General features: G+C 37.5%; 2 protein-coding genes across 2 annotated transcripts in view; one reads left to right on the top strand and one right to left on the bottom strand.

The window, feature by feature from the left end:
* The window catches only part of LOC150084542 (uncharacterized), a 182978-nt gene that overhangs the window by 149215 nt on the left and 21520 nt on the right, over positions 1–12243 (top strand). The window contains exon 3 of the mRNA XM_090376478.1: positions 9267–9402. Within this exon, the coding sequence (XP_090232604.1) occupies positions 9267–9402 (136 nt within the window). The remainder of the gene's footprint in view (positions 1–9266; positions 9403–12243) is intronic.
* The window catches only part of Samtor (S-adenosylmethionine sensor upstream of TORC1), a 500386-nt gene that overhangs the window by 472738 nt on the left and 15405 nt on the right, over positions 1–12243 (bottom strand). The window lies entirely within an intron of this gene.

Below are 12243 nucleotides of genomic sequence, written 5' to 3'. Positions count from 1 at the left end.
CAGCTGTGTATCAGTATATATGTTCGATTTTTTTTTTTCTAGTTAACAATTCTATGCTCACTTAACTCCAAATAATTGAATTCAAATCTTAGTAGCTGAAGTTATAAAAGAAAAAACTTAAAAACACTCAATACAAAAAATCACATCATTTTCTATATCTGAAATATTTAGCATTTTATGACAAGGTGGCCATATATGAACTTCATGTTTAATTTTTTTTTTCTTTCAATAATACTAATATGTATTATAAAATTAAAATATAATTTTTGTATTGGAAGTAGTAATTTTAAGTTTTATTTTTTAACTTAAATAGCTGCGCAGGCTAATATCCTTGAGGCGGTCGCAGATGGTCTACGAGCCTGTCAGAGACATTCTCTCAGATATGCCAGACAAGCTGTACTTGCTACCTGGGAGTCTAAAATGCTGATGGAACTGATATTTGGGTGACACTCAAGTCAAGTGACCCAATTTTGGCAAAGTCTGGACAGTCTGTGACAGCCAAATCCTCTACTTCCACCTTCACAATGGTGGGACTGTTAGTAATCCTGGGTATAAACCCCATGCACAATCACACTGTGGGTGACCACCCAGGTGTGAACCAATGTAAGCAGCGGTCGAGGTGTGGCGCCCACACCACACGGAGGAATGCCACCCCTCTATGTTACCAGGCAATACTAGGTAGTACGCGAAGCTCATTAACCAGTGCAATACCACCACTTTGCTTATTGGAGGCTTGAAGTGGTGGAACTTATATTTAGTCTCCAGAGCTAAGTTCCGGTCAACCCTCCCCATCTCTTCTATCATGCAGTATAATCGATGTCTTTTGAGATTATGATGAACACCACAGCGAGATCCAAACTTCCTTACATTTCAAAGGTACAGCTCTAAAGCAGCGTTCGCAGGCTGGCCGCTAGTTAGTACACCGGACGGAACCCATTGGTAACCCTATAGGAGACTTCTGGATCAGCTAGTGTACAATCTTGCTGCCAGATAGTGACTGGAGGAAGTCCGAGTAGTGTGTATGCGAAGGGGCATTGTCAAGGCCACATTATGTCAAGGATCTGGGTATATTCTTACCACGTGTACACCATATCCAAAATTTTCCTTACTTCATACAGCATGTCTCACCCCATACTTTTCCTACTATTGAGTACACAATGAATTGTCAAACTAATAGAGCAAACTTATCTGCAAAAAGATCTAAACTTCCCAAACACTTCCTAGTTCATTTCACATGGTCTCAGTTCTAATCTCAATGATGTCTATTTCCACTCACAGTCTGCCAAACCCCATGTAATTTTTCTGACAGAATCTCAGTTATCAGTTGATTCAACTACTGCTCATCTCAGTTGCCCGAATTATTCGCTGTATGATTCCTTTCGCTGTATAGTAGTAGTAGTAGTGGCATGTGATGCAAGAAAGCAATTGTATGAGCTTATGCAGCATCAGCCAAAAAAAAAAAAATTACACCATTCCCTCCAAATGCCTGTCCAGTTCCTCCTTAAATTTATTCAAACTATCAACTTCCACAACGACAGATGGAAGTTTGTTCCAGCAATTAACCACCCGCTGGCTAAAGGCAAATTTCCGCACATCTATTCTACATCTGTCCTTTCTTAATTTGAATTTATGCCCCCTTAGGTTTGTAATCTGAACAAGTGGAAGGATCCCATCAGAATTCAGCGTGCTGAACCCATTCAAGGCCTTATACACCTCAATCAGATCACCGCACAGGTGTCTAGTCTCCAGCCACTGCAATTTGCAGAACTTGAGCCTTTCTTGATAAGAGGATCCCTCCATTCCCCTCACCAATCTTGTTGCCCTTCTCTGTACACGCTCAAGTAAATCTACATCCTTCCTAAAATGAGGCCTCCAGACCTGTACGCAGTACTCAAGGCGTGGCCTGACCATTGCCTTATACAGAAAGATAATCACCTCCTTTTCCCTGCTAGCAAAATTCCTATATATCATTGACAAAACCCCATGACCTGCCCTGGCAGCCTGTCTGCATTGCTCAGAAAACTTCATATCTGACTGCACAATTACTCCCAGGTCTTTTTCATTTTCTACCACCTTAAGTGTAGTACCACATAGTTGGTACGTTTCTCTGTGGTTACTTCTACTCATATGCAGTACTTTGCATTTGTCAAGGTTAAACTTCAGTTGCCACTTCTTAGCCCATCTGCCCAAATTATCTAGATCCTGTTGCAGTAGCACACTGCCATTACTGTCATTAACAACCCTGCCAACCTTTGTATCATCTGCAAACTTCGACACTAAGCCTGATATACCTTCATCAATATCATCGATAAATATACAAAACAACAGTGGACCCAACACCGAACCCTGTGGGACTCCACTAATAACATTAGTCCAAGAAGAGCAGCACCCATTGATTACCACCCTCTGTCTTCTCGCACTTAACCATCCTTTTATCCATTGTAGCAACTTACCCTTAATACCATTCTGCTCCAATTTGTACAATAGTCTTCCATGCGCAACAGTGTCAAAAGCTTTCCTGAAATCCAAATATATGATATCAAAATTATTTTTGCATCCAGTTCCTTTGTAACCACATCATAATATCCTATCAAATTTGTCAGACAAGACGTTCCCTTAACAAATCCATGCTGTGTCTGAATTATTGCTGCAGTCTTGTCTAGATGATCCTGCAATGCATCTTTAACCAGCGACTCCATTATTTTACCCGGAACAGAAGTTAAACTAACTGGTCTGTAATTACTTGTGTCACCCTTCGATCCCCCTTTGTGAATTGGGGATACATTTGCACATCTCCAGTCCGTGGGAACCTCCCCTGAGTCCAAGGATGCTCTCATAATTATGGCTAAGGGTTTGCTTAGTTGCTTTGCTGCCTCCTTTAATATAACTGAATAGATCCCATCCACCCCAGGTGCTTTTCTTGCATTTAACTTCAACAGTTTCTCTTCCACTTTGCTCTCAGTTTTTACAAAATCATTAAGTATCCTGCTACAATTTGATAACCTTCTGCCATTTTCAAACCTTAATAATTCCTCACGTGTGAATGTAGATGCAAAATACTCATTCAGTTTGTTTGCTATCTGAGCAGGATCATCAACAGTCGAACCATCGATGTCAAGTGGACCAATCAGATTCATCCTCTTCCTTTTAGAGTTTATATAAGTAAAGAAATCCTTGCTGTTTTTCTTAACATCTTTTGCCAAGGATTTCTCGTAATCTGCCTTCACCTGCCGAACCTTCTTTGTGACCTGATTACAGATTAACTTATATCTGCTATAGGCTTCTGAGTTGCTTGATAATTTATATGCATCCCATGCATTTTTCTTCTCTGTTACGAGTCTCATTAGTTCATTTGACAACCATTTAGGCCTAAACCTTGAACAATATTTCTTAATAGGTATGAAACTTTTAGTAGCATCCACAATTAATTCCTTGAATGCTTCCCACTTAGAATTTACTGTTGGTAACATCGTCAGTTGATCCCACTGTACAGAATTTAAAAACTGTCGGAGACCACTGTACTCGCCTTTACGGAAGCAAAAACCCTTTCCTTTACCCCTGATGGTAATTAAATCTTTAAGTAAATCCCACGTCAGTACACTGTGATCACTGCCACCTAGTGGTTCTTTTATCTGCAAATTCCTAATACATGAATGATCACTGCTGATAACCAGATCAAGAGTATTACTTTCTCTGGTTGCCCCTCGAACATGCTGCTGCAGAAAACAATCATCCAATAAATTCACAAAAGTCTGACTAGTGTGTGAGTGCCCAACCCACAAGTTCCAGTCAATATCTGGGAAGTTAAAATCCCCCATTATAAGACATTCCGATTTACTAGCCCACTCTATTTCTCTGTACAACTGTTCATTGTATAATTCTATATGTCCTTCCAATATTCATTGTCAGAGACTTGGTAATTTGGAATCTCCTCTTTTCGATCTTCTCTGGCTTAAAATCTCTTTACCTCATTCTGTCAAATTCATTTGTTGTCTCTACCATTCTCCCAACTCCACTAATGATGGGCTGAGATGGTAAAGCCAACAGGCATATGGAAACATGAAAAAAAAAAAAAAAAAAACCAAAGTTATTTCATCACTTTCATAGTAAGGGAATCATTTGCAATGAATTTGTTCCCAGGGCAAGACAATAATAATAAAGAGCATTATATACAAGTTTTTGATAATTTGGTTAAAAGAATTCATTACACAGGACATTGCATTTGAGAAAAAATGAACTGGTAAATGAAATGGAAAAAGAAAATGAATTTGAGAAAAAATGAATTGCACAACAATGCAACAATGCAATTAATAGTATCAGTAGTGGAAATGATGCAAGAAAGCAAACTCAAAAGCATCATCCAAAAAAAAAATTATACATTTCAGCCTTCCATATCCTCTAAATATTTGTCTAGTTCTTCCTTGAATTTAATTTAGTATTAAAGGTGACAAATGATGACAAAAGTGTGTATTGCCTGAGCAAGAGTAAGGATGCACATTTAGTTTACTCAATCCATTCAAAGCCTTAAATATCTCAATCAGACTTTACGGGCTCCTAATTTCCAGACACTGCAATTTTCAGAACTGAAGTTTTTTTAGTAAGAGTACCCTTTTATTCCCTTCATTAATCTTGCTGCCCTTCTCTACACCCATTCCAACTAATCAACATCCTTCCTAAAATGAGGCTTTCACACCTGTATACAATACTCAAAATGTGGCCTAACTACTGCCTTATGCAAACAGAATGATCACCTCCTCATCCCTGCTGCAAAAATTCCTGTATGTTATTGACAAAATCCCATGAGCTGTCTTGGCAGCCTATCTTCATTGTACAGAAAATTTTATGTCTAACTGCACAATTACCCCCAGGTCTAACTCATTCTCCATTAACCTAAGCGTTGTACATGCAGCTGGTGTGTTATTCTGGGATTACTGCTACCCATATGCATTGGTTGATCATCTTGTAATTATTCTGATCACAGAATAATTGATATTTATTCTGTACATGATCTTTTTGCAGTAGTATCCTAATTACTCTCATTAACCATCCTGCCAACCTTTGTATCAATTGAAAACTTTGATTTTAGGCCTGACTTGCCTTGATCAATATCATTAATAAAAATTGAAAACAATAGTGGTTTCATCACTGAAACCCTGGGAGGACTCCACTATGGCTTTTGTATAAGGCCATGCCTTATACAAAAGCTTGTATAAGGTCAGGCCATGCCCTGATTACTGTGTACAGGTCTGGAGGCTTAATTTTTGGAAGGACGTTGAGTTGTTTCAGCATGTACAGAGAAGGGCAACAAGATTGGTGAGTAGAAAGAAGGGATCCTCTTACCAAGAAAGGCTCAAGTTCTGCAAATTGCAGCAGCTGGATACTAGGCACCTGTGAGGTGATCTGATTGAGGTGTATAAAGCCTTGAGTGAGTTGAGCATGCTGCATTCTTCCACTTGCTGAGATCACGAACGAACCTCAGGGGGCACAGTTGTAGAACAGATGTGCGGAAATTTGCCTTTAGCCAGCAGGTGGTTAATTCCTGGAACAAACTTCCATCTGTCGTGAAAGTTGAAAGCTTAAATAAATTCAAGGAGGAACTGGAAAAACTTTTAGAGGGAACGGATGTATGAAATTTTTTTTTTTTTTTTTGGCTGATGCTACCTAAGCTCATACGCTTGCTTTCTTGCATCACATGCCTTCATTACTACTACTACTACTACATTAGTCAAAGAAGAGAAGTGCCCATTGATAACCTGTCTGTCTTTTGTCACTCAAACATCCCTTTGTTCTACTTCTTCACTTTTAACTTGTACTATTGTTTCTAGTTCAAGTTATTTAAAGAAACTCTTCCACGTGATATATATAGCTATCAACAGTTTTAACATCGAAAAATATTTCTTGACTGAATGTCTAAGAGTATGAAGAGGTTGTTTATGCATGGGTATTGCACTGCCATTATTTCTACTACCCAGGTAGTATGAATGCATCATTTATTCATATCTTATATTGTGAACACCTTCACAAGTAGGTATTGCACTAATTCGAATAAGTAACACTTTTCTGGTAGAAAGACTACTGTTACTTATTCTCAGATGGGCACCACCACCACCACCACCACCCAGACGTCACTGTTTCAAAGCTAGTTGTATATGTGTGGGATAACTCTACTATCCACTTATCCCTATTAGACTTAGAAAAGAAAAAAAGTAGAGGGATAGTAGGAGAAGAAGAAGAAAAGAAATGGGGTAGAAGAATGAAAGGGACTAATTCCTTCAAGTCACACCACTCAAGAACTTATAGACTCCTCGAATAGGCAATGCTGCCCCATTGAGGAAGACTGTTGTTACCTATTCTCAGAAACTCCAGGCAGCATAAAGCACCCGCTGACGGCACCATTTCGAAGCTAGTTTGGCTTCATCATCGGTTCAGGTACCCTGTTGCAATAGTCACAACCCAGTTATGAAGTATAACTCCACAATATGAGAGATGCTTGATGGTGTGTGTGGTTTAATCGAAAAATATTTCTTGACTGAATGTCTAAGAGTATGAAAGAGGTTGTTTATGCATGGGTATGACACACATCCATCATTTCTACTACCCAGGTAGTATGACTGCATCGTTTATTCATATCTCATATTGTGAACACCTTCACAACGAGTTGCCTAGTTTTAACAGTTGTAAATGATAACATTTTTGAAAGGTTTAGTGTTATTTTTGAATAATAAACAAGAAAAAATGGAAGGTGATATTTACTGGAGGTAGAGAGTTAAAAAGATGTATTACATACAAATTTCACATTTCATGTGCCAAATTTTTTTGAAATAAATTTTAAAAATCTTTGAAAATAAAAGTGAATAATAGTATCTAATATACAACATATATTTAAAAACATATTTTCCAAAACTATTTATGTATTTGGCAGCATATGCTGACATTTTAAATTTCATGCACTAACAGTTTTTTAAACTAGAAAAATGGAAGAGGTAATTGCTTCATCATTATATTTATGGCTGTAACATTTTTTTTTTTAATTTTTCAGAATTTTTTTTTTTTTTTTTAAATAAAAGTTAAAATAAGTATTCCAGTCCACTAAGAAAAGATTTACCAGTAACTTTACCTTTATCAGTATACCCCAAGAAAAACACACAAAGAAAACAATTTGCCCAGAAATTAAAAAGAAAGTTTATGCCTAGCAGGGACAGCACCACTGTATTTATAACAAATGGGGGTGCCAACAATACTGGGTTAATGGCCAAGAATGTTGCAGAAATAATTGGAACAGAACTGAAGTTCTGTTCCAAAGATACTAGCATGATTAGACAAAACAAAAAAAAGACTGAACAATTTCAGTATGAACATCCAAACAAATTTATTGACGATTGCAATTCATGTTATAAAATTAAGTTTTATTTTGCAATTTTTGATGTAACTTAATTCTTTTAGCATTAGCAGGGTACATGATGCAAGAAAGCAAGCTTATATAGCATCAGCCAAAAAAACACACAGACCCTTCTCATTTCACCCATCCACTTGCTCCAAATGTTTGTCTAGTTCTGCCTTGAATCTGTTTAAGCTATCAACTTCTACAGTGACAGGTGGAAGTTTGCAATCAACCACCTACTGGCTAAAGGCAAACTTCTGCACATCTATCCTACAACTTCTTGAATTAAAGGAGCAAAGCAATGCTTTTCTCTATGATATTTTAAATTTAAGAAATAACAGTGATGGGAAAAAGATAAACATCTGTAAAGAATTTAGGGAAAAAATTAATATTACCAGAGAGGGGGATACTGATGAGATGAGTTTGTACCAGGAAATAAACATTTTATTAATAAATATGAAATTTAGCTTAAATTTCATATTTCTTAATGCTGTCCTGGTGGAATGGTGAAATTATATCACCAGATCTGCCACCAAGTAGGAGAGAGGGGGATTAAGGAAGACTGACTATACCAATTGGTTTGTAGTTTTTAAAGAGCATGGAGGTGAGACAGGCATTCAGGTATCTTGGGGGGGGGGGGGTGCAGATTTTATAGTTTTTGTCTCTGTGGTGGTTTTAAGAATTTTTCTTTGCTTTCTTTACCAATACCAGTGGCAGGAAGTGAAAGATCATTCTTGAAGCAAAAAAATATTAAAATTATGTAAAAACTTCAATATCTTAAAAAAGATTAGTGATACCCATTGAATAACTCAAAGAAATATTTTGTTCATTAACAATCAATAATTTTATGGTATAAGTGTATAAAATCATCTGTGTGGAATGAATAAAATATCCCTTTTGTATACTGATCAAAGTGTAAAGTGTTTAGGGTCTAACAGCACCAGGGGTTCCCCCCATCTCCGCATTATGTACTCTGTTGTTTTTGTGTCACAGAACTCTGTTAAGGCCAGAGATTTTTCAAAGTATAGGGGTATTGTTCTATTGTGTAATGTCGTGGTATGTTGTTTCTCTGACCTTTTAGCCATTGGGCCACTGTTGGGACACCCCCCCCCCCCCCCCCGTTGTCCACTCTTTGCCACGAGGAGACAGATCAGGCACCTAGTAGAAGTTTATATTATTAGCACTCTGGCAGGCCCTGCCACCTAGTTTCCGAAGATTTCGGTGGCTGTATACTGATCAGTGTGGGTGGGGGTAGCTATTTCCTACTTTTTCAAGTATGAAATAGCTCCACACATAGTTTAGATATGTTTAGGTCCACATCTAGCCAACTACTTAGGTGCAGACCTGAATATTCATACAACACAAATAATCAGCATACAAGTTAGCACTAGATGGCATATGATGCAAGAAAGCAAGCTTATACAGCATCAGTAATACACAAGTTTATTCAGCTTCTGGGAGAGGCTGAGTGGGGGAATCATGCTGATCTTTTGCTCACTTTGTGTCACTTAGCTTTAGAAATAATGAAGTTAGAAAATAATTTGCGCTCAATAACAAGTCTATTATTGCTAAAAAGGTATCATTTATTCTTATTAGCTGACACTATGAGACAATAAAGAATAAAATTATAGTCACACCATTTGTGACTTTATAATTTTGGTGACAATGATAAAAATTGCCACCAAACAAATAGTCACAATAATACAGTCACTGTTTTGAGCTGTTTCTTACCTTTTATCTTAAAAATGTTGGATAATATTATCAACCATGAGCCCACTCTGATTTTCTTAGAAGGGTTAAGAGCTGTTTTATTATCTATTTTCTTAATGATTAAAAATTACCAATTTACGGTCAGTTATTAATTATAAATCATAACTCTTTGTAGGCAGAGGAAGGAACATATTCAGAAGAAATGCAAGATGCAGCTGTTAAAGTTCAGGCAGGTGTTCGAGGTTATCTTACAAGAAAAGGTTTGAAGGAAAGAGTAGATACTAAAGTTGGTACAACTGACATTACAAAAGGTAAGGATGTGAAAAGGTTTGTACCACAGTATTTTTTTCAATGAGCAAGATCACAGATAATCCCTTCATTTTTGAAAGGAATTTCAATTATATATTACTTTTGATGCTGGCAGGGGTTGTAATGGCAGAGATTGGCAGTTTGATGTGCTGCCTGATATGTAGGCCATCAAAGAGGCAGAGTTGCCAACCACTGTAGAGTTACCAGATGTCCCCAGAACCTGGTGCAAGTTCCTGTATTTGACTACTGTATCAGGAAATTATTTGTTCCCTGATTTTCAGAATTATATATATATATATATATATTTTTTTTTTTTTTTTTTTTTTGAGCAGTTTTAGATATGACAATTATTGTTCACTTGGAACTAGACATAAAAGACCTGTCAGGTTTAGCACTATTTGTGCAACTAATTTTTCTTCTAGTTCAGCATGTACTTTTGGTTTGTTGGTGTGAGAATAACATAAACAAGCATGTTTCTTCACTGCTGATCAATGTGTCTGCTACAGAAATTGAATATCCTTGTTTTAAGTTTATTGTACAAAATGTGTTTCTGGACTAAATTAATTATTATTACTGATGTAAAATGGTTTCTTGTTTCGATTATTATTATTTCTTCTCTTTATTGCTTATTTATTTGATAAAACATTGATAACTATGCTCGTATGAAAGTTTTTGAATTATTGCATGCTTATATTTATATTTTATGACTTTTTTTTTTTTTTTTTTTTTTTTCATTATCAGCAAACTCACAGTTTGGAATATGGCTATTACTATAGTAATAATAATAGCCATATAGCACAAGGAAGCCACAGGCTTTTGCTGCACTGGTCGAAAAAAAAGAAAAAAGCAGATAAGAAAATACAAAGTATTTGCTTCTATCCTCACATAGGTGAGGATAGAAGCAAATATCCTTACATAGGTCTATCCTCACAACTATGTGATCAATGGCTCGCTGGCTAAAAATAAAACTATCCAGTCAAAATCTCATCCCCTGTAACTTGAATTTATGCTCCCAATTTCTGGAATTCTCTATAACAGTGAAGATTCCACCTTCATTCATTTTATTAAATCTTCTCAGAGCCTTATAAACCTCAGTCAGGTCATCTCTGAGGCACCTGGTAGACAAAGTCTGTAGCCCACATAATCAGTCTTTCCTTATATGGTTGCTCTTTCTGCCAATCTCAACATGCCAGTAGTCCATCTTTGGACCCTTAAAGCTCAATGTCTTATGAGGTTTCCATACTTGAACACAGAATTCCAAATGTAGTCTTACAATTTCCATATACAATGGGACTATAACCTCCATATCTCTACAAGAGAATGTTCGATAAATTAATAGGCAGCCAAGAAAGCTTAGGGCACCATGGGCTTTCCTGCTGCCTGTTTACACTGCTCAGAAGACTTTATATCTACCAGTATTATAACTCCCAGATCCCTTTCTTCCTCTACTGTTTTTAATTCAACCCCACCAAGTGTATAATTTATTTTGGGGTTGCTATTCCCCAAGTGCAATTTGCTGCATTAAAACATAGCTGCCACTTTTCTGACCATTCTTTCAGCCTGGTCAAGTCATCCTGAAGAAGTGCTGCTTGGTACTGATCATTAACTACTGTACCAATCTTTACATTTGTGCAAATTTTGATATCAAGCCTTTTATCCTATCATTGATGTCATTTATGAAAATCAGATTGGTCCAAGAACTGATCATTGGGGATCCCACTTAACACCAATCTGAAGAATATCCATAAATCACAACCCTCTGCTTTTTGCCCTGCAGCCACCCAGCAATCCATCTTAGAATTTTTCCAGTAACCCCAATATGTTTTCGCATTGATATAGCAGATACTGGAAGTTTTTAAGTAACTTGTAGCAGTGTAATCAGTATCAGCAAAGGATTAAAACTATAAATTATAGCACGGTTAAATTATTAAAACACTTACGTGTTTTAATAATTTAACTTATCACATAGTCCAAAACGTACGACAGTAATATTTGCAGAGCTGTTAGAATAGGTGATTTGGCATAGATATAATATTGCAAATAGCTCATGTGAGAGTTTGAACCACATAGGTGGCAATAGAGAGTTAAATTTATTATCTATTATAACTACTTAGATTTTACTCGTACCAGGTGAGGCATAGATGCTACAAGATTTCTAAATGTGTCTTGTGGTGTCTGGTACCAACACGTAAGGTCCATGGTTGAGACACCACAGATCAGAGTTGCTGTTCCAACACAAACCACAGATGCTCGATGGGACTGATGTCTAGGGGGGGAATTTGGAGGCTAGGGCAATACCTGGAAGTCTTCCTCATGTCCCACAAACCAGTCTCAAACAATCCGGATGGTGTGGCATGGCACATTATCCTGCTGAAAGACGGCACCACAAGAGGAGAAGACCGTTGCCACGAAAGGGTGCACCTGGTCAGCAATGATGTTTAGGTAGGTGGTAGATGTCAGAGTGCCCAGCACATGGATGACTGGACCTAGGGTATCCCAGCAGAACATCACCCAAACCATGACACTGCCGCCACCGGCTTGTTTTCGTCCCATGGTGCATCCAGGCGCCATCACTTCCCCAGTAAATGACACACATGTACCCAGCTGTCCACATGATGCAACAGGAAATTTGATTCATCAGACCAGATGACCTTCTTCTAATCACTCAAGGTCCAGTTTCAATTCTCGCGTGCCCATTGTAGGTACTGTCAGCAGTGAACTGTGGTTAGGATGGGCACTTGGAGCAGCCTGCAGCTACGCAGCCCCATTTTCAGCAGGGTGTGATGTACTGTGTGTTGTGACACATTACTCCCATCACAAACATTCGAATTAATGGCTGGTTG

This window comes from Mastigoproctus giganteus, chromosome 6 (genome assembly GCF_048544385.1).
Source record: "Mastigoproctus giganteus isolate SK-2022 chromosome 6, ASM4854438v1, whole genome shotgun sequence".
Taxonomy (NCBI): domain Eukaryota; kingdom Metazoa; phylum Arthropoda; class Arachnida; order Uropygi; family Thelyphonidae; genus Mastigoproctus; species Mastigoproctus giganteus.
This window is presented reverse-complemented; position numbering and strand designations above follow the sequence as displayed.